The sequence below is a fragment of the Abramis brama genome, assembly GCF_963993115.1.
Source record: "Abramis brama genome assembly, chromosome: 19".
NCBI lineage: Eukaryota > Metazoa > Chordata > Actinopteri > Cypriniformes > Leuciscidae > Abramis > Abramis brama.
In genome coordinates, this window is record NC_139981.1 from 12,076,219 (window position 1) to 12,099,967 (window position 23,749).

Consider the following 23,749-nt stretch of genomic DNA (forward strand, 5'->3'; position numbering starts at 1 on the left):
CCTGTATGTGTGTCATATCAAGGTGATAACATCTGTATGCACCTGTTCACGCCCCTGTCTAATCAGTCATTTGTCTTGCTCTTACACTTGGTCTCACATTTACTCACTTCTTCATTTTGTCCTCATTCTGCCACAATAACACCGTTCTGTATTACCAGGAAAATTGTAGTGTCACAGGATATTGATGCGAGACTTTCCATTTTGTTGCTAATTACAGAACAATTCTAATAAATTTCCTGATTCTCTTCATCTCTGTGTCTCATGTCAGGAGTGCATATTCATACCAACATCATTCAAATTGCTGGAGGTCAGCGAGTTGCTGTAGCTAGTAGACAACTATTTTACTATAATATTAATATCTCTCTTTCATACACATATATATATACACACACATTTTTAATTATTAAAAAAAATGAATCCTTTTGACAGGTAGTTTTGAATAATTAAATGTTTTTGTGCTTTTGAAATAACTCTTTTATGCTTGCCAAGGCTGCATTTAATCTCAAATGAAGTAACAATTTATATTGTGAAATATTATTCAAAATCAGTTTTCTATTTTAATATATTTTAAAATATAATTTATTCCTGTGATGAGAGAGCTGAATTTTTAGCAGCCATTACTCCAGTCTTCAGTGTTATGTGATCCTTCAGAAATCATTCTGATATGCTAATTTGGTGCAGAAGAAACATTTCTTATCAGTGTTGAAACCCGTTTTTGCGGCTTAATATTTTTATGGAAACCATGATACTCAACCATTAAAAAATCTTTTCAAATTTCTCTTTAAAAAAAAAGAACATTTATTGAGCAAGGATTCACTACATTTATAATGTAACAAAATATTCATATTTCAATAGATCCTGTTCTTTTGAACTTTTCATTCATCAAATAATCTTTCCACAAAAATGTTAAGCAGCAAAAACTTTCAACATTGATAATAAGAAAAAATATTAAAAATTGAGCACAAATAATATTTAATAACTGAGCACTAAATAAGCAAATTAGAAAGATTTAAACCTTCATCCTTAAAAACTTTATCACTACGAGGGAAAATGTAATAATCTCAAACATGCATACTCTGCTTCAATACAGTGGAGGCTTATTAGTTAGCAGTGATTTTCTGCTGCCTCGCTTGCTTTTTCCTTATCTCCTTTCCTGACCATCTTTTATTCCTTCTTGTTCTTGTTTTCTCCTCCTTTGCATCTTATTTCCTCCCTTAGTCGCACTCCCCCATCTTATTTCTTCCTGTGCTCATGTTTACCATTACTCTGTAAGCATGTTTGTTTCCTGACGAGAGTAGTGTAATAAACACAAGATATGCATGGCCATCCTGATCATTTCCTGGTCGAGTTCAGCTCTGAATAGTTCATGATTGCATTCTCTGGCTCAAATGTGAACGCTATTCTCCTGAGATGAGAAGTGCTCAGTAGTACTCTCATCCTGGCTTTAGCAGCACATGCCATGTGAAACCATTCTACTCAATGATTCAGGGCTGCCTTTCCTTCTCTCACTATGGAAGTAAAATAATGTCAAATGTTTTTGAAATAAAAAAGCCTGTTGAATTGCACTACTTGAAAAAAATAGGCATTGCATTAACCATGCTTGCATTTTAATGCATTGTATTTTTAGGGCTTGCATTTTAATGGGCTGAAATTCAACATGGTTGAATATTTAAGCTGTGAATATTTCAATTAAAAACATTTCAAACACATTTTCATTATTAAAAATTCAATAATCCATATTCACCTTTCATATTTCACTTCCAAAATATTCAAACTGTTTAAAAATACAACCTATAATATTCAACAGGCTTTTTTCGGTCCATTTTATTTTTCGCTTTGCAAATTCGCTTCCACAAATTCAGTGGTTCAAATTCGACAGTAAATTCAACACTGACATCCAGGAACTGCAGGAAAAGCAGTAGATTACCGAGCATACTCTCCATCTGCTGTTAGTCAACCTCACCAGCAGGTGGTGCAAAAGCGCGTGTTGTTGACGAAGACCAGCAACAGTTAGAACAAGCCATTCATTCATAAAACTCACAGCAATGCAAGTGTATTTGTGATTATTATGACGACTGTTTTATGTTAAATTCAGTGTCTTCACGGTTACTTTTCCTGTGTAGCCTACATGCATCTTTCTCTGCCGTGAACGAGATTAATGTTATTCCCCGATGCGGATGTACAGATCCAATGTTACATTTTTGAGGTTGACGTATATTTCTCTTGGTTGTTTGTTAACTTTATATTGTGGCGATGTGCTGCATGCAGGCTATTAGGGTTTCCCTCAATACTTCAGGATTCCCCTGCTGGACATATACAACGCTTAAGTAGCTTAATGGACTAATTACAGTGATATAAAAGACCAAACTCACAGGCAAGCAGATGGACTCAGAATAATGTGCAAAGCTTAATGCTGAGCGTTTCCCTGTGATAGACTGGCATAAAGTTGGCTTGACGTTGGACAGTCGCACATTTAGGGACCGTCTCTAAAGTGTATACGAAATTTGGTATACACGTTTCTAACTTCGATAGCATTTGAATAGAACGACTTACAGTCATAAAGCCAACTGTAAAGTGTTCATGTAGTGTCAGGCATAATGCGCACCCTTTGGATTTTTGATATTTATTCAAATAAATTTTAGTTTGCTATTGAAGTTAGAAACGTGTATGCCAATGTTGTATGTAACTTTAGAGACGGTCCCTAAATGTTAGGGGTGGGGAAAAAAATCGATTCTTAGATGAATCGCGATTCGGGACGTGGACGATTCTGAATCGATTCACAAATGTCAAAAATCGATTTTCTAAAAAAAAAAAAAAAAAAAAAATCTAATAACGTAACATTGAAGGAACGCAAAAGGCGGAACTCTGAAGCGGACGTGCAGTGCGCGGACAGTCTGTGGCGTGCACATAACAGAGACGCGCACATAACAGACGCATGATGGCTGAGCGCCAAATCCGAACGGCACCAGAGAATGTCTTCGTTAAAAGCTAACGTATGGAACATTGGCAATTTCATTGTGATCTATTTAGTATTTTTTTTGTATGAGAGCGAATTTCTGTATTGTTTAGTTTTCACATCAATATGCTTTGTAAACCGATCTGATCTGTATGCAATATGTGCAATGCCAGTCACAAAAAGTTACATTTTGACTGTAAGTTACTCTCTGCAGAATGTTCATTCACTTTCTTTGCTATTTTTGATTGTGGTATACAGCAAACATTTCAAGTCATAACTCTTTATTATTTAGTTGTGTATAAGTCAAGAGCGACTTTGTATGTTACTAATTATTCAGAATATGCATAAGTCCACAAGCATTATACGTTATGATAGCTTCTGGTACATAATTCTATATTTTTGAACGAAAACTGTTTGTGAATTTGCTACAGCAAAATGTTTTTTTTTGTCTGAAGGATTATATTGCTCATTGGAAATAACAAGAGGATGTTGGTTAGAAGTCTATTATTAAATGCTAGAGATTCAGAATATGCTGAAGTTTGTATTAATTTACTACAAGTATGCTGCTAGTACAGGCACACATTTATTTTCCTGTTGGTTCTCAGCAATGTTGGGACATATGCTGGCAAATGTAACCTTACAGTTGACTTGCCAAATCACTTCCATTTGTTTTATTAATACAATTAATATAGGAAGTATTGGAAGTAAGTTCGTTATGGGTCATCATAAATACTTTGCTTTAAAAGTACCAAGTAAAAATATTTTTTCAATGTTTTTGATAAAAGGCACTTCCCTGAGAATTGAACTTAATAAATGTGAAAAAGACACTTTAATGTCTCCGTTTGTCATTCTGTATTGCAAAGCAGATGAGAGTAGATCATGATCAGAAACCTGATTAGAAATCATTATGAATAAAATCGAATTGTTTTGAATCGAAAATCTTTTTGAATCGAAAATCGATTTTGAATCGAATCGTGGCCTCAAGAATCGGAATGGAATCGAATCGTGAGATGGTAAAAGATTCCCACCCCTACTAAATGTGCGAATGTCCAATGTCAAGCCAATTTTAAATTTATTAGGCTACATTTAGTCATTTAGCAAACGCTTTTATCCAAAGCGATTTAGTTAAACTAACAATAGGAGGACAACAATATGCAAGTGCTATGACTCTTCCCAGTTTAAGCTAATGCAATACACGTAGACATACTATAGAGAGAGAGAGAGAGAGAGAGAGAGAGAAATAGAATAGAAGAGAAAGTGTTAGTATTAATTGATCAAGTGTTGATTTTATGGCAGTATCACGAAACGCTCTGCATGAAACTTTGCGCGTTAAGTTCATATTCTGAGTCCATCTGCTTGCCTGCTAGCCTATATAGTAGCCTACAGCCTACATCCCCAATAAGGTGCGAGTTTGGTCTTTTATATCACTGTATTAGTCCATTAAGCTACGTTAAGCGTTTTGTCCCGACGGAAGGGAAATCCTTGAGTATGATGAGGTATTGAGGGAAACCGATTATAATCCCGTTCATGGTAGAGAAAGCTGATAACATGTAGGCTACACAGGGAAAGTAACAATGAAGTTATTGAATGAAACATAAACACAGCTTTTGTGTCTTTATCATCTTTTCCGCATACTGCTTTTCCTGCAGTTCCTGGATGTCATCGTAGTATTTTCTGTCGAATTTGAATCACTGAATTTGTGGAAGCGAATTTTCAAAGCGAAATAAAATGGACCGAAAATTGCCTGTTGAATATTATAGGTTGTATTTTTAAACAGTTGGAATATTTTGGAAGTGAAATATGAAAGGTGAATATGGATTATTGAATTTTTAATAATGAAAATGTGTTTGAAATGTTTTTAATTGAAATATTCACAGCTTAAATATTCAACCATGTTGAATTTCAGCGCATAAAAATGCAAGCCCTAAAAATACAATGCATTAAAATGCAAGCATGGTTAATGCAATGCCTATTTTTTTCAAGTAGTGCAATTCAACAGGCTTTTTTATTTCAAAAACATTTGACATTATTTTACTTCCATATCTCACACCCTGTTGCTTTACCGTACAGATAATATATTGAATTAGATACACTGATCTGAGTGTATCTTTATGATCTCATGAATTGCAATGTGTTGTGATGGAAACCTGCTGTTTGTGTGCACTTGTATTTGATTGTGTGTATGTTTTGAACTAATGTAGAACTGGTCAGTGAGGTTAGAGTGCTCCCAGGCTAATAATAACCTAGGTTTCAGTATCAGGATGTGTTCTTCTGTAGAGTTCATTCTGAGTTTGAACAATTTAATACAGCTGAGCACTTTGCTCCCATTCTCTTTTTTTATTTGTAATTATTCTTTGCAATTATTATTTGCCATCTCTCAGACAGGTGAATTACCAAATTACGATTCTCTGAATTAATTATTAGCTTTGAGGGTGGAAGTAAAGTTTCTCTTTTTTAGTGTCTTTTCATTCCTTATGCTATGTTTCTCATTTCCTTTATTTCTCTCTCTTAGCTTATCATCTGTCCTAGACAAGGTGCCTTTGACCAAAGCACAGGCCATGCTTGTCCATCTGTGGGAAAAATGATCCTTTAAGTGCCAGCCCTGATTTATAGTTACAGCATGGCTAGCATTGATCATGTCAGAGACTGATAGTCGGCTGTAAGCTGACAAAGCCTCTCTTGGTGGGGAGAGGAACGAGAAAATGTGCCTGGAATTCGATGATTTCAGTCTCAAGCATCTTGAAACTCAATCTAACTGTTAACTTGTTCTCTCCTATGGAGAATATTTAAGATATTCTCAAGTTTACAAACAGTGCATTCCAATCACAGTTTTGAATTACCCATCATCTGCCTTCCCATGCTCTAAAAAGTGTACTGTTTAAGGTTCATCTTTAAAACTGTTCCAGTCACTGGAACAGTGACCATAAGGTCACTCACAAAAGGTCAGTGATCCTCTATCCCACCTGTAATGCTATCTTACTGGAGGACAAGAGCTTCAGGACTATTTTAGGTGTCATACGAAAAAAGAAGACTCCATGGTAATGTAGTGGTCCGCATCAACAGTCACACTAATAGTAAAATCACATGGCCACTTGGAAGTATAAAGAGTGATGCAGCATTTGGTCATTCACTAGGCTTAAGATCTGCTTGCTTCTGCTTGCTTCATGCACTCTTTAAAAGCTGTTTGATGTTTGAACTGATTGCATCTCTCCTCTCTCTCCGTTTCAGGTTCTGACTCAATGGTGAATGTACTGTCCATGCTGGGCCTCTACTGGGGGTCATGTTCACCATCCTGCCCTAGTGGTGAACACCCTCAGAGTATTTGCTGCTGAGGCCAGCGGGGCAAGTGGAGCACCGGCCTCGAATCTCTCCAAAATATCCAAAAGAGCCCTCTACACCGAGAAGCACATGCTTATTTGAAAGTTTGGTGCACAGCAACGCAAAAGAAGTCAGTGGTAAAACAGCTGATCCTTTGTCGAGTGGTGGTGGAGTGTCGAGAGAGATCAAGAAACCTAATCCTCTTATCCCAAGACGCCAGCCGAGAGTGAGTGCACTCAGGGAACGCGTGGTGGGGGTGAAAGTGCTGGTTGGAGGACTGGGGCTGGGGCTAGAGGCAGCAATCAAAGCGGAGACACACGTCATGGACTATGGGGGCCATGGTGACCTAGCATAAATGGCTACTCTTGACCCAAAGCTTGTGCTGGTGTCTGCTGCTCAACCTTTTTCCTTTTTCCTTCTCTTTTCCTCTCTGTTGTCCTCCTCTTGCTGCGAACATTGCAACGGTCATCCTCTCAGCCTCCCCTCTGCCCCCCTCTCTTCCCCAGTCCCGCTTTCACATTGTGGCCATGGGGCTGTGGAAGTTAGTGCGGGGCGTCAGGCAACTAGAGCTCCACCGCCTCATCCTGGCGCTCATCGTCTTCTGCCTGCTTTCCATGGCTTTCCTGGCCTACTATGTCAGCAACAACCCTAAAATTAAAGAGGCGCCCCCTTTGCCCTTCAGTGACTGTGGTGGAGTTGTCACGGCTGCAGCAGGAGGGCAACGGGCTCCTCTTTTCCTGCCAACTTTCACAGGCCGGCAGAGGACGGTTAAAGTGGTGGATAACTCTCGAACGGAGCCTGTGGTGCTTGTCTTTGTGGAGAGCATTTACTCTCAACTCGGACAAGAGATTGTAGCTATCCTCGAGTCCAGCCGCTTCCGTTACCACACTGAGATTGCACCCAGCAAAGGTGACATGCCTACATTGATGGAACGCGATGTTGGTCGCTACGCCCTGGTCATTTATGAGAACATTCTCAAGTATGTCAACTTAGATGCTTGGAATCGTGACCTGCTGGATAAATATTGCGCAGAATTCGGCGTGGGCATCATCGGCTTCTTTAAAGCCAATGAGAACTCCTTGCTCAGTGCCCAGCTGAAGGGCTTCCCGCTTTTCCTGCACTCTAACCTGGGCCTACGGGACTACCACATCAACCCAGCTGCCCCATTACTGTACATCACTAAACCCAATGAGGTGGAGCAGGGCCCACTCCCTGGTGATGACTGGACGGTCTTTCAGTCTAACCACAGCACCTACGAGCCTGTGCTTCTGGCCGTCACAAAGTCCTCAGAAGCGCTGGCCCACCTGGGCCCCCATCGAGCCCTTCATGCCACTGTAGTTCAGGACCTTGGCCTTCACGATGGCATTCAAAGAGTGCTTTTTGGCAACAATCTGTCGTTTTGGCTGCATAAGTTGATTTTTGTGGATGCCATAGCCTATCTGACAGGAAAAAGACTCTGCCTGTCCTTGGAGAGGCATCTGCTAGTTGACGTGGATGATATATTTGTGGGAAAGGAGGGGACGCGGATGAAGGTGACAGATGTGAAGGTACGTGTCTCTTCTATCTTTGTTAAAGGGATAATTTACCCAAAAAATTCTGTCATTTACTTACTGCAATGACATTTTAAAACTTTGTGACTTTCTTTTTTTTCTCTGGTTTGGAATGACATTTTTGAATTTAATTTTTTGGGTGAACTATCTCTAAGTTATTAAGCTGCTCAATGTTGTTTAACTGTGAGCATTCACATTGTTCTCTCAAACTCATCATCTCAGCTGTTGACGTAACGAGCAAAACGTATGTTCTCGAAATGGGTAATGATGTATTGGCTAACAGATAACATGGTACACACTACGCAGATGATGCTTTGAGCACTGTAGTGTCATGGAGAGACTAACAGCTAGTACTCAAAATAATGTACTTGTTAGAGCAAGGGATAAGTGCTCTGTTTGGACAATGTGCCTATTAACCTCCTATTTATTAGCGGCTCTGCCAAAAGGGCTGATTACACAGACTTATGAATCCCTCCCAGTTCTCATCATCAGGTTGTGTAGAAGCTTTCAGCCTTCCACAATATGCAAACTACTCTGCTGACTGTGGTCTGTACACCCTCAGGAGCCATAAATGTGTAGTATACACTTGCAAAGAGAGACACCACCTGGAGGTCATCCTCTTTGAAAATAGTCAAAGTAAATGAACAGCTCTAATAAGAAATATGTCAATTAATGTCCCATTTGCATTGACAACATGAAGATGTTTTTTAGCAGAAACATCTGAGTCAGTCAGGCAGTTAATTAGCTCGCCATCAATTATATTTGACAAAGTTAGCAACATTTAGTTTCATATGCAAGGGATGTGGAGAAAAGTACATTGATGATTGGTCTTTGACAATTTTAAATTTGATGTGCTAAAATGGCGAATGGATATCTGTAACGTCAGCATAATGATCAAAAGTAGATTTTTATCAGCATTGATATAAAATATTTATTTTTCTGTTTGAGGAATAGCTTATGCACGAACACAAGAATTCTATCATTATTCTGTCATTACTTACTCTACCTCATGTCATTCCAAACCTGCATGACTTACTTTCATTATAAACAATAATATGACCACTTTGTTCCATATAATGAACGTAAAAGCACCTGTTGCTGTCAAGCAGCTCCAAATTTACAAGGGTTTGGAATGACTGTGATGATTACAGAAATTAAATGTTTAGGTGAACTATTCCTTTAAGTTTCTGCCAAGTTTGTATAACATGGGTTGGGAATCATGTTCATACCTTGCAAATAGAGGATATGTGTGTGACGTCACCGTCAGCAGGAGTGACTGTGGTTATGCCCACTGAGTGGCAAAAAGACTGAGCAGCAGCATTTGTTTTCAGCGTGAATGCCGTGAAAAACACACAAGACGCATCTAAAATGGGAAAGAGCTTTGCGATTGACTGAACAACTAGATTTGACAAGAAATCTGAGGTATATTTTTACAGACTGCCGAAAGCTACAGAACAGAGAAGCAAATGGACTTACCATCGTATATTCTGCATAATTGGATGTTTTTAAATAAACACTGACAAAAACTATACAAGTTTTAGCGCTGGACGATATGATGATATTTATAACATCGATATAAGTAAGCACCCGGATTTAGACCTACCTATATATTGTATTTATATAAAGCGTTCACAGGCAAATTTGCTTTCCCCGACGTCGAAATCAGGCACATAAATGTCAGGAAACACGATTTCTGGCTGCATGTTAATATCCATGGATCACTGGATCTTTGGTAAGTTGTAAGGAACACTATATCGAGTTAAACCTTTAGTTTAAACTGATAATCGTTTGTTTTACTTGCGTTTTTGCATTTCCCCTCTTAAATCCAGTCACGTAGCAGCTCTTTTGCCACTCAGTCTGGCTGAGGTTGCGTGTTCCAGCGGGAAAGGGACGTCAGTGCTCTATATTAAAACCTACCATTTGCAGTAAATGTAAACGAATATTTAATATTTCTGTATAAACGTCTCTAAAAGTTTATCCATCCAGTACCTCAGTATGAAAACCACTGCATGCAAGGTAATCTCTAACAATAGCATCTGTGCACTAACAGTAGAATTCTATGGAGCAATTGCTGTGTTTTGCCCAATATACTTCAATTGTAAGTACACTTTTGTCAACATGTTTTGTTTTTGCAAACTGTGGGATGACTCAATTACTTTCTGTGGTAATTGACAGCATGACACAGATGCTGTTGATGGAGCTTAACTTGCATTTAGCCCCGAACATCCCTTAAAACACAGCCTGTTACACAACCTCTGCTATGTATTATTTACTGGTGAAAGAATGTATAGCATTGTAGCATCTCATTTCCATATGTTTTTCTCTTACAGTCATTCTTAATCATAATGGTTACTAGGGACAATATCTTGGAGCAAGGACATGGTTTTTAGTTCATTCATGTTCTTCTATTTTCCACAGATAGCATAAATGATTTTCAGGAATATGTGTGTAACAGACAGATTATCCACCCACAGAGTTGTTTACATTGTTGTTCTTTTGCCAGCTTTGTATGGTGATGTATGCCATGCCACCTGGCCTCAAGCTGAACAAGTGGGCTGTAATCACCTCAGCCAGTGGTACTGCATAGAAAACTCAAACAAACTGTGTCTAATGGTGGACTAATCGCATCTATTCTTACTCCATATGCTTTTTCAGCTTATTTCCACCTACTCGCTACACATTGCATACATTATTCACATATGTACACACAGTTCACTGCTCTTTTTCCTGTGCAGAGGACATAATTAGCTTTGTTCTGATTGGCATTGTTGTTCCAAATTTAATTTTTAATGATCATGAAACTCTGTTTTGCTTTACTTATTTTAATCAAGCAATGATATTTTAATATATTTCCTAGGTTTTTTGTATGTGTTTATAGTATATATGGGTCAATGACTTGACGTATATATTTTTGTGCATTATTTCCTTTAAATAATTTGAAAAATTCATGACATGAATCATTTTTTTCTATAAAATTTTACAATTATGTTAAATAAAATTAAAAACAAAAATGTAATTATTTTATGCCATTTTAAAGCCCCAAAATGTATATTTAAACTATTTAAAATGGTGTTTTAATATTAATAAATTCAAAAATAAAATATTATGGCTTAATTGTATAATAATTTAAGATTGAGAAAAGAAAAGAGAACTTTTGTCCGGCAATTTTTATGGTCATATTTGTCAGGGTAGCACAACGTATTTTATTATAAAGTGAAAAGGTAATAACAGCAAGTATGATAATGCATCATCCAAAAGACCCCAATTGATCTTTGTGGCAGACTGAAAAGGTTTGTAGATCTCTCTCAAATACCGATAAAATTAGCTACTTTCAAGTATGGGTAGGTTGGTACACTTTACATGTCATATGGTACAACCGATGTAAAACTAGAAAAATGCTATTTTATCATAAACTTATTTATTGTATTAAAAATTTTTAATTATGTATGAACTTGTTAGCATGGGCAAAAGCTAATACAGGCATCCAAGTAGAAGCCTAGCCTATTCAATGTAAAATTAGTTGCAAATGTCAGGTAAATGTCAGGTGGTGCAACTGTAATTGTCCCTTTATGAGAAAAAAAACATAATTTAAGCCAAATAAATAATAAATGTAAGCTAAGATCATTATTATTATTATTATTATTATTATTATTATTATTATTATTATTGTTCTATTTTTTTTAATTATTGTTCTAAAATCTAGTTTTAAGTTAAAGACGTTTTAACACTTTCAGTTATTTTCATGATAATAACTTTTTAATAATTTTAGATGCCACTATCGTATCAAGTAAAGAAAAATCGGTCACTTTATATATGGTTGTATTTACATAAAAAAAATTATTGTTAGGTACAATGTACCGTTGTGTGCTGCTATTGAGGTGGGGTAACACATCAGATTACATTTTAAGCTGTCATAAGTTAAATGTGCCCCACCTATGGCATGTTGTCACATTTCGGTTCCATTTTTGGGGGGGTAAATAAAGAAAAAAAGTAAAACACTGTATTAATGAAACAAAACCACATAATTAATAGAAATTAATGTGGGAAAAAATAAATTCTCTGAACCCCAAGGGGATTTACACAAACTAAGGAAGTCAAAAAGTGTTAGGTTGTGCCCCGCTCTCCCTTACACAATATATGCATTGTATTAGACATTTTTGGTCATATGCACAGATTATTTCTGCATTTTAGCTTGTATATTTGTGACAAAAAGTACAGGTCATTGGGTTACTGACAACATAATGAACAAGGTGAGACAGTCTTCAGTGAAACGGCACCTATAAAAAAAAAAAAAAAAAAAACAGTGATTGTGACTTTCATTTTGTTCTTTTAATGTGGGTCATATTCCATGTATCAGCAGATGGTGTTCTGAAGAAAAAAATGTACTTTTAAATAGTTGTTCAGTGATGTGAAATATAGAGTGCCACTTAAACATAACAAGAAGGAATTATGTATTATGTATTAATATATGTTAAATGTATTTCATTTTTTATTTGAATCTAAAATTCAAGTTTACAAATAAATAGACATGAAAAATTGTGTAGTTCAATAGATAACTTTCTTACACTTCAAAGCCTGTTTTTACTTTCAATTGGTTAAGTTTAGACCCTGATTATTTTATACTTTAATTTTCACAGTTTGTTGCAAATTTGAGCTTCTTGACATATCAAATGTACTTAGAGACTTAGTCGCCTTTGTCGCCTCTGGCTTTTGTCTTGCTTAGTTGGGGACACTTAATATTCAACAATATTGTTGATCTGCCTGCATTTACACCATTATATAAGAACTGAACGATGACATCACTGTTTTAACTAAATGAATAACGTTTTTGCAACAAAAATGAACCAACACTGAACTTAAGCTGGACTAGGACGCTATTTTCTTCTAGATCTGCTGTACAGCCGAAACAAACTTTTGTTGCATTATTTTCCTGTTATCACTGTAAAGCAGCTTTGAAACGATCTGTATTGTAAAAAGCGCTATATAAATAATTATCAGCTGTACGGGGAGAAGAGAATATCTGTGTGGGAATGAATATTTTATCCTTGTCCACTGACCAAATGTGTTCCCTTTGCTGAATGCGACATTGCTGTGCATGCAGTCAATCTGTCTGCAGGAGCTGAATCTTGTCTTAAGAACAATCTTGAGTCTGTTAGAGATAATCAGACTGGCTATGGGAAGAAAATAGGATTCAGGTATGAAAATGGTGCTGCAGTGCTGAGCTAAGTCTATTGTGATGGCAAAGTGGTGACAAAAGTTTTGTTCTGACCTCTGGCCGTATTGACTGTTTCTCTTTCTCTGTCGTAACTTTGATCAAGGTTATTGATCGTCAAAGAAATACCACATTTTCTTTTTTTAAAGGGAAACATCATTTTATTTTAACTAACGTTAACTCTTTTTATCAGACTGTCAAAGTTGATTCACACTACTGATTATCCACTCTGGACACCACCCTGCAGTCTTGGACGGCTCGCAGATTGCCATAAAAACTGCAGGATTATGCTGACATGCTGAGCAAACACACTCAAGGCAGAACAAATATTGGATACACATACTCAGGGACACCGGCGTCTCTTAAATCAGCGTAAGATGCCATCTCTTCATGGCGAAGCAGCAGCCTTCTCTCCCCAGCAGCTCATCTTGATTTGTGATATTGCTGCAACTATCGGCTCAGCTTTGTGTTAGATTTGTGCGGAAAGCGACACTATCTCTCCCCGCCATCTGATTTGTGCTGGAACAGCGCTGTAATTCGCTTATACCCCCGTATCACTCTCAGAGTTTGAAGGGCTTGATGGCAGGATCATTTTGTATTTCAAGCCTCACAGCGCCGTCATTAGCTAGATGTGCGCAGTGATGCTAAGTTATGAAATGTGTTCATTTCACAAGGATGAGTTTAGATTGATGTTAAGGCTGCAGCTTCATTCGGCACGTCTGACCTGCCCGTGGGTAGAGGAGATTTGAATGCAAATGTATATTTCACATCCCACTCATTCTGTCTATCTGGCCTACGGCCTGAAAGTTAGTCATTTCTTCATAGGACTGAATAGGCACCACACTGCCATCTGTTGGTGACTTTAGCGCATACATTTGTTAAGGTAGCGGAGAGATTCGTTTTAACAACACTGTTGATGTTTTTGCCTTCAAGCACAGCTCAGGGTAACGTCAGATGATGATGTTGTTGTTCTTGGCAAATTGCTAATCTTATTCCACAGATTTAAGACAGGACTTTGATAGCATGTTATTAAAGTAATAACTCTTCTTCAATTTCAAGGCTTTGCTCAACACACAGAATAAACTACGGACGCTAGTTCCCAACTTCACCTTCAATCTTGGCTTCTCTGGAAAGTTCTACCATGCAGGTACTTTTTTTTTCTCTTCTTTTGTTGTCTTTTAAGACTCTAAGCATTTGTTTACAGCTGTTTTATATTTTTATAAAAGAATAAAGTTATTATGTGATGGTGAAGCTGAATTTTCAACAGCCATTACTCCAGTCTTCAGTGTCACATGATCCTTCAGAAATCATTCTAATATGCTAATATGCTGATTTGCTGCTCAAGAAACATTTCTTATTATTATCATCAATGTTGAAAAGAGTTGTCCTGCTTAATATTTTTTATGGAAACCTTGAAAAATCTAAATTTAGTGCAAACTGAGAGTGAAAAGTGATTTCAATCAGATTTGCACAACTTACAAAGTATTAAACTTTTTTTTCCTGTTCAGACTACAAAAACACAAAATGGATCTTTGTTACATAAGCACAAACAAACACATTTTTACTGTCTTAAGCCATTCTAAGATCCAAATGTCTTTACTATTAAACTTCAACAGTATGTATATGTGTGTTTGCAGGTACAGAGGAGGAGGATGACGGCGATGACATGCTGTTACAGCACCGGCATGAGTTCTGGTGGTTTCCACACATGTGGAGTCACATGCAGCCTCACCTCTTCCACAATGGCAGCGTGTTGGCGGAGCAAATGAGACTCAACATGCAGTTTGCACAGGTTAGTTGGTGAAATGTATCTCAAAACTGAAATATATTGATTTCTATGCCACTGACAGTTTCAAACTGATTTTCAGTAATAAAGTTACCAAAATAGTTTTTTCCCAGACACTCCATCACTTCTATTTGGAGATGATCCCATCCTTAATAGTACTCCATTGTTTTAATGTTTTAAGTGTTTACACTCTTCAGCCAACCTACAGAATTCTTACTTGTAGTTTTCTTGAAATATTAAGCTTAGATAGGCAAAATAATTTTTACATAGAAAAAATGTGACAAAAAAAGTGGTTTCTTCGATCTTTTCCAAATTAGTTTTTTCCCCTCATGTGTTGTTGCGACAGGGGAGCATGCTTTGTTCCTTCATCATTGTGTCACTATTTACTGGCATTATTGCTGCTGTCGCAGAGGTGCGAGTATCGATTCTCTGCCCGCCTGCTTTATCTCATGTTGGTATTTCATTATAGATTTGTATTAGCACTTTTTCATTGGATCGGTAGGATTCTCTTTGACCTTGACTCGGTGTGCATCCGCTGAGGAGATTGTGAATTTGGCCCGTTGAAACGAGCCCACCCTGGTGTAATGATGGTCATTGGAGTGGGATATGGACCGCAGGCAGAAAGACAGAGAGAGAGAGTGCGCCGTGAATACTAACCAGCCCTTTCCTCCTCTCGCTAATCCCTCTGTCACATCCGGTCTTTAGAGCAGACACTGACACATATGCCTTCTCCTGCTCTCTGCTCAATGAAGAAGACACAGCTCCTTCATCAAGGTTTAATGAGCCTGCAAAGGGCCGTTCTTAGCCGGGGCTTATGGATCTCACAGTTTGTGCTCACACACACATACTCACACACGAGTGGAGGAAGCTCTTAAAGGTGGCACTTTTGACTTGAAGTAAAGCCCTCTGCTCATCTTAGGATGTGTTTGTCTACCACCCTCCTGTGGTGTTGGAAAAAACTATGCCTCTTGACACACTGCCTCTGCTGAGAAACATAATCAAAAGCTTCTCGCTCGCAAACGCCCTGATGACATGTCTTGTTAACGGTGTCTCTAATGCATCTCTTATCGACTTTTCTCCTCTGTTCTACTCCCATTCACCCTATAAGTCTTGGCAGTGCAATTACGAGTGAATTTCAAGTGGTGAGTGGATTTGTGATTGATCATCTCAAGCGTTTGTTTGTCTCTTGCCATTACAGGAGCATGGTATTCCCACAGACATGGGGTACGCCGTGGCCCCTCATCATTCAGGGGTGTATCCCGTACACAGCCAGCTGTACGAGGCCTGGAAGAGTGTGTGGGGGATCACAGTGACCAGCACAGAAGAATATCCACACCTGAGGCCAGCACGCCATCGCAGGGGCTTCATACATCATGACATAAAGGTAAAAAGATGCTGCTTCACTGTAAGGCCCAATGATCTGATACAAAAAAAAGAGGAGAGAAACCAAGTAAACCATCTTTCAGCCAAATTTGCTGATTTGGTGCTAAAGAAATATTTCTTATCAATGTTGAAAAGAGTTGTGCTGCTTAATATTGTTGTAGAAACAACTTCTTTTGTTTTTCATTTTTTGATGAATAGAAAGTTCAAAAGAACAACATTTATTTGAATTAGAATTCTTTTGTAACATTATAAATGTCTTTACTGTCACTTGCTGAATCAAAGGGCCTTTATTCATAAAACACAAGCAGAATGATTTTCTGTGTAAATCTTACATAATTCAATTGCATGCAACAATTTATCCGATAAGGATTGTATAAACAATTTAGAGATTCATTCTGCTTGTTTTATTAATTAGACACAATAATGCAGTTATTGTAGCCTGATCTCAAATTGCGCCCACCATCATCAGATAAAATGACTTATGGTGGTTTCATTCCTTCTAATACAGTACATTTGTCTTGGCCATTCTTGGAGTGTGGCTGAAGCAGAATTGAGGCTTGTCTGTGCAGGTCTCTAACCTTCTTCTGTCTGCAGGTGTTGCCCAGGCAGACATGTGGCCTGTTTACTCACACTATCTTCTATAATGAGTACCCTGGAGGCTCTCGCGAGCTGGACAAGAGCATACGTGGAGGAGAACTCTTCCTCACTGTCCTCCTAAACCCTGTGAGTTGTATTTGTGCTGTTTTCTCCTCTGTGTTTGTGCGTGCGTGTGTGTTTAGTGAATGGGAGCGAGTATGTTTTTTGGTGACAGAGTCCTGCCCTTGCACTGTGTGCTTTTGTTTGTGTTCGGCCCTATCGCCTGAAGTGTTTGCTAGTGCAGCAGCTGGAAACATAAACTAGATTATGATCTTCATAATGAAAGTAGTAGATGTTTCCACAGCTTTTATTTAAAAAAGAAACAAATTAACTTAAATGTAAATAATGTTGTTTCCACCCTCAGATCAGCATCTTTATGACTCACCTGTCAAACTACGGAAATGATCGGCTTGGTCTTTATACCTTTGAGTCTCTTGTGAAGTTTGTGCAGTGCTGGACCAACGTACGGCTAGAGACTTTACCTCCAATGGAACTAGCCGAGAAATACTTCCAGATCTTTCCAGAGGAGATGGACCCCCTATGGCAGGTAAGAGAGCATCACATTTGTGACACATAGAACTATTAATTACAATGATTGGTGCCTGACATGCAAAAAAAAAAAAAAAACACTACACAAATCTCTTTATAAAATAGTGTTATAAATTATATAATAATAATAATTAAAACTGTAATATTGAATGAATGGAAAAGTCATGGAAATTTTTTAATCAAAATGTGTGGGAATGTTTTCTTCATATTTTCATCCATTCAGAACCCCTGTCATGACAAGAGACATAAAGACATCTGGTCAAAAGAGAAGACCTGTGATAGGCTTCCCAAATTTCTGGTTATTGGCCCACAGAAAACGGGTAAGTCCACATGTTTCCAGACTCGAATCAAAAATCCTGCTTAGGTTAACTGAGTAAAAAAGGTCCAAAATACAACCTAGATGTTGCATCTGATTGTATATTGATTATTTTTGGCAACAGGTACCACAGCTTTGCACTCCTTTCTGACCCTTCACCCTGCCATCACCAGCAACTTCCCCAGCCCGGTCACCTTTGAGGAGATCCAGTTCTTTAATGGGCAGAATTACCATAATGGCATTGACTGGTAATATACAAAGTACAACATTTTCTCTCCCAGCCAATGTAGCAGACACAAACCATTAGTCATATGTTGTATTACCCCCTCCACCTTATTATATTAGTAATACTGTCTGGGTTTTATATTGAATTCCTAATAGATCCATTATTTACAGGACAATCCCTCTGTTAAAAAATTCTTTGTAATAGTGAGACATAATTTACAGTGTTCTGTAATGAAAGACTTATCACAGTCTGGGTTTATTTGGAAATAAAAACATTGTGATTGTAGCCTCTTATAGCATATTTTTATCAAATTAGTGTCTTAATCTTTTGCAGGTACATGGACTTTTTTCCCTTCCCCTCGAATGTCAGCACAGACTTCATGTTTGAAAAAAGTGCCAACTACTTTGACACAGAGGTTGCTCCAAAGAGGGCTGCTGCCTTGCTGCCCAGAGCCAAGGTCATAGCAGTGCTTATCAACCCAGCCGACAGAGCCTACTCCTGGTATCAGGTACTCTACAGCTTTCTCTCATCCTCCAGGTTTTTTTTTTTTGTTTGTTTGTTTTTTTTTTTAAGTGGGGTGACTCAGAAAACATAAGTCTTTGTGACAGCCATAGTCTTTTTCTAGGCACTTTCTTCCTATTAGTCATTTTATGCATTAATAGGGCAGCCCTTAAATGGGCAGCAGGAAGTAGAAGTTCTTGTCTGAAGCGTCCTAGACAGATATAATTTATCTTAACCACGAATCTGCCTCCACCCTTCTCTTTCACCATAGAAATTATGACATGAATTGTGTTTTTTTTTATGTCTTGTCAGCATCAGCGAGCTCACCAGGACCCCGCTGCAATAAACCACACTTTCCACGAGGTTGTAACAGCAAGTCCCTCTGCATCTAAAGAGCTATTGACCCTTCAGAACCGCAGCCTTCAGCCCGGGACTTACGCCACACATCTAGAGCACTGGCTTATGCACTACCAGGCCAGACAGGTAGACTAGTTATCTGTGTATGATTGTCAGGTCCTTTCCAGTTGAGTTTTTGATTTTTAACAGCATTACTTTTTCTGTTTATTTTGAATGAGATTTTATTCGATTTTTTTTTTTTTTTTTAGCAATTTAATGTGCATTTGTCATTATTTTATTTATTTTTTTAGATTTCTATTTAGCTTTATTTCAGTTTGTTTTTTTTTTTGTTTTTTTTGTTTTTTGTTTTTTATTTCAGCTTTATGCAAATTAACAATTTTAATAGTTTTAGTTTGAAATGTCAATGTCAGTAACATTTTGAAAAATGTTAGACAAAACATTAGCAATTCTATTTGTTTTTTTTATTTTTTAATGCTTTCTTTATTTGACACTCCTCCACATTAGCTCCATATTGTAGACGGCACCCTGCTCCGATCTAACCCAGTCCTGGTGATGGACGGCATCCAGCGGTTCCTGGGGATCACACCCATCTTCAACTACACCCAGGCCCTCGTGTGAGTCCCGCTGTTTACACATCACCTCGCTCTGTTAATGAACATCTGTGAATAATCTTATTCTTGCATAAAACTGTGTGTTGTGTGTGTTTTGCAGCTTTGATGAAGGCAAAGGATTCTGGTGTCAGAGGTTGGAAGGTGGGCGTCCTAAGTGTCTGGGGAAGAGTAAAGGCAGAAAATATCCTGAAATGGCCCCTGAGGTAGATAATAGTCTCCTCTCTTCTCTCCTCCCTCATATAACTTTCTCTCTTTCTGAACGATGCCAGTGGCAAGGACACGCTGTTATAGACGTGTGACTCACCGGCAGTGTGAAGTGATGGGCTCGACCTCACACAGACACGGATAGTCCGTGTCGACCTCACACAGACACGGATATGACACATATATCACTGGATATGTTTCAACTAGTAAAATACAAGAAGCATGTTTGGTTCATTGCAAGCAGAATTAAATAGAACACACAGGGTTCTCTGTGCCATTCTAGGCTATTTGTCATATTTTCGTTTATTGCTTAATGAAAAAAACTGCATAGGGAAAATTTCTTAGTGAAAACAAACAAACAATCAATAAATGTACACAAAAACACATCTGTTAAAATAATCAGCGGATTCCACTTCATGAATCTTTAGGTGCTTTTCCACCGTCGGGCCAACCCGTTCTTAGAACCGCTCGGCCCGACAGTGGAAAAGCTGCTTTTGGCAATTTGAATATTGCTAATAATAATCCAAATAATTTGTAATTTTATATTAATGTAATTACAAATATATAATATTACTACCACTAATAATAATAATAATAATAATAATAATAGAATTAACACAAATTCAAAAATAACAATTATTTTTGTTAATAACAAATTATAAGCTGTAACAATAATAAGCTGATTTCACCACATGAATCTTTGGTATAATAATAATCAAACATTTGGAATTTTTATATAAGTTATAATTTGATAATTATAGAACTAATCATTTCTAATTGCAAAATGTTATATTTATATTATTATATTATATTTCTAATAATAATAATACAATTATAATAATTCAGTTTATAACTGTATTAATAATAATAATAATAATACCACTTAGGAAGTTGTTTTTAAATAGATTTAATAGTTTTAAATACATTTTAAATTTTCTAATGTTTTTATTTAATTTGTGGACCACTACTTGAAATCATTTCTGGGAAGTTGTTGTTCTAAAACACAAACTGTAGCAGGTAAATGTAAGCATTTAAGCAATGGTACTCTAGGATGTTCTATATTGCAAACATAGTCATTGCTACAGGCTGTTTTTAGTTAGGACACACAACAGTTATAAGCTGCAGGTTTCCTGAAACAGCTCTGTTTGTGTCTTTCCCAGACACGTGCCTTCCTGACGGAGTACTACCGGGAGCATAACCTGGAATTGTTGCGGCTGCTGAATCGGCTGGGCCAGGCATTACCTACCTGGCTCAGAGAAGAGCTCCAGAGCAGCAGCTGGAGCTGAGAGGACGTCTCCTGCGCCTCCAGTATCAGAACACCTCAAAAAACAGTCCGCTCACTACAGAGGTACCAAAACCACTTGGTTCAAAACTATAGTAGCAGATGAAATGAGTGACGGCTTTGAGTGGACTGCAAACTTCAGCCTCTCCCTGCTGCCAAGGTGCTCACATGCCCTGTCTGGCATGTTGAAGAAGAGGGAATGCTGGGATATGTAGTCCCTTCTCTTCTCTTAATGACAGATCTACCTATCAGGACCAGAACGCACAACCAGTGTGGACAAGCATGAATAAACTGGTGACTTAAGTGTGTTAATACACACTAGTACTCGTACGTACGTACGTACGTACGTACGTACGTACGTACAAACACACACACACACAGTCTAGCCTTGCTCATCTCTCCTGAGGAATGATTGTAAAGCATTGTACATTTAAAAGCGTTGTATATTTTGGGTCTGGGTGGGTGGGATTATGACTGAATAGACATCAGTTGAACCTCAAAGCGTTTGTGTACAGCCAGAGCTCTGTTTGAGTAGGACACTTAGAGGACGTCAGATCCGCAGCCCTTCTTTTCTCCACACACACACACACACACACACACACAAACAAACGCACAAAGCTGGATCAGAAACCAAACAGTAAGAAAGATATGCAATCGAGGGAGCAATGTCTCATCTCCCACTAGAATCCTCCAGTGAAAAGTGTCTTATCAGGTGTATCCCCCATATTTATCCTAACCATGCACTTTCCTCTACACTACGCACACTGACATGTGGAAGTTACTGTAGATGCTGTGGCAGATGTGTTGTATGTCAGGAGCTGTGAAAGCGGGAGAGGAGAGGGGCTGTCCTGTGCTGTGTAGTCTGTCCTATACAAGGAGAAGCTGCTGTCTAGTCTATTTTTCTTTTTCTTTTCTTTTCTTTTCTTTTTATTTTGTAAAAAAAAAACTGTATTTTAAAAACTCCCAACGCTGTATTATCTCTAATAAACTCTTAGAGAGGTTGGATATGTTTGTGTGACTCATTTGATCTGGTATTGAGCATTTTGCAAAAAAAAAGAGCAGGCCTATGGGCTAAAAAGTAGATGGAAATATTTTGGCCCCTCATTCATGGAGTCATAGAATTCATGGAGTCACAATCTGATTCCTGATTTTTTTTTACTTTTTTTTTTTTTGTTCTTTAGAACATGCATGGCTGCGTCCAAAATCGCATACTCTCTTGAGTAGGTAGTGGTACTTATTTTGAATAAGTAATTACTCCACGACCACTAAAAAAAAGGTACATTCTGTATAGTATGAGAATGTGTAGTATGAATGTAATCTGGATGTATAGTTCCCATTGTATGCACTCTTCAGAATCTCGCTGGAAGTAGTAGGTCATCCAGTTACTTTTTGCCTACTCTTTTATGAGTAATGTGAATTCTGACATACTTTATTCACATACTGTTTTTCACCTACTATATAGTAGGGAAGTGTGCGATTTCAGATGCAGCCCATGTGTATTAGCTGGACAAAACTGAAAATGTTTTTTTTTAAGCTATTTGAGCTCAGGTAAAATTTAATACCAGTGTTTTGATACTAGTTTTTATTTATATTTTATTAGATACACACTACCGTTCAAAAGTTTGGGGTCAGTAAGGTTTTTTTTTTTATTCTTATTCTTATTACTCTTATTCTTACCAAGGCTGCATTTGTTTGATCAAAGATACTGTAAAAACAGCAATATTGTGGAATATTATTAAAATTTAACATTTTCTATTTTAATTTCACATGTAATTTATTCCTCTGGTGGCAAAGCTGATTTTTTTTGTAGCCATTAATCCAGACTTTAATGTCATATGGTCCTTCAGAAATTATTTTAATATGCTGATTTGGTGCTCAAGAAACATTTCTTATTATCAATGTTAATGTTTTGAAAACCATGATGATATTTTTTTTCCGGATTATCTGTTGAAAGAGTTCAAAAGAACACAATTTGTTTAAAATAAAATGACATATATATATATATGTCATTTTATTTTAAACAAATTGTGTCACAATCCTGAAAATGTCTTTTGTCTTTACATGTCTTATATGTTATATGTCTTTACTATTAATCTTGATCAATGTAATGCGTCCTTATTGAATAAAAGTACTCATTTATTTTAGCAACAACAAAAAGTCTTACTGACCCCAAACTTTTTAAATGTAGTGTATGATCCTAAAATGCCATCCGTTTGAGAGATTTTGGTATTTTTTCATTCAAGTAAACAAACTGTACTTGCCTACCTAGAAAATAGCTGCCTGTGGGTGTTGCCACCAAATCAACTTTTAAAGGGAACACGCAATCCTGTCTAGGGAAGCTCTTTTTTAATATTTTTATATTTGCTGCCCAAAAGCACAAGAAAATGAAAATATGTGTGTAACAGTCATATATTGTGTCTAATAGTGAATACATAAATATTTTAAAGTAGCTCAGTCTCCATCGCAGTGACTTCAAGCAAACCACATTCTCTCACCACAGATCACAACTGCTGCATAATGAGCTTCCTGTGGAAGATTTGCTAAGAGAAAACATGTCTGTAAAAAGATACATAAATGAGAAGGTGATTTCATTTCTCTTTCAAAATGCATTCGAAATACGAAAAAAGTTTCTCTAAATACGCCAACACCATGCATGAGAGCCTGATGTGCACCTGTCTTTAGTCAGTTTTGTAAATAAATGCATAAATAACTGCATTCGGTTTCATTTTTGAATGCAGCATGGTTGTATATTACTGTCCTTTTGGTGGCTCCATAAGTAACATTATAGGTGTTATGCCTTTTTACCCCACATAGTGGCGCTACAGACTTGAGTAATTTGGTGATGGTTTAATGCTCTCCTCA

The 23,749-nt window shown here is 37.4% G+C and overlaps 1 protein-coding gene across 7 annotated transcripts in view; it reads left to right on the plus strand.

Moving 5' to 3' along the window:
• Positions 1-21,892, plus strand: part of ndst2a (N-deacetylase/N-sulfotransferase (heparan glucosaminyl) 2a) — a 118,047-nt gene extending 96,155 nt beyond the window's left edge. For all 7 annotated transcript variants that reach the window (XM_084093805.1, XM_084093804.1, XM_084093807.1 and 4 more), the window contains 13 exons: positions 6,185-7,821; positions 14,096-14,183; positions 14,674-14,828; positions 16,021-16,206; positions 16,800-16,928; positions 17,206-17,388; positions 17,614-17,710; positions 17,831-17,954; positions 18,266-18,440; positions 18,746-18,916; positions 19,295-19,404; positions 19,502-19,604; positions 20,766-21,892. In XM_084093805.1, the coding sequence (XP_083949931.1) occupies positions 6,802-7,821; positions 14,096-14,183; positions 14,674-14,828; positions 16,021-16,206; positions 16,800-16,928; positions 17,206-17,388; positions 17,614-17,710; positions 17,831-17,954; positions 18,266-18,440; positions 18,746-18,916; positions 19,295-19,404; positions 19,502-19,604; positions 20,766-20,891 (2,667 nt within the window). In that variant the 5' untranslated portion in view covers positions 6,185-6,801 and the 3' untranslated portion in view covers positions 20,892-21,892. The remainder of the gene's footprint in view (positions 1-6,184; positions 7,822-14,095; positions 14,184-14,673; positions 14,829-16,020; positions 16,207-16,799; positions 16,929-17,205; positions 17,389-17,613; positions 17,711-17,830; positions 17,955-18,265; positions 18,441-18,745; positions 18,917-19,294; positions 19,405-19,501; positions 19,605-20,765) is intronic.
• The last annotated feature ends 1,857 nt before the right edge of the window (positions 21,893-23,749 follow it).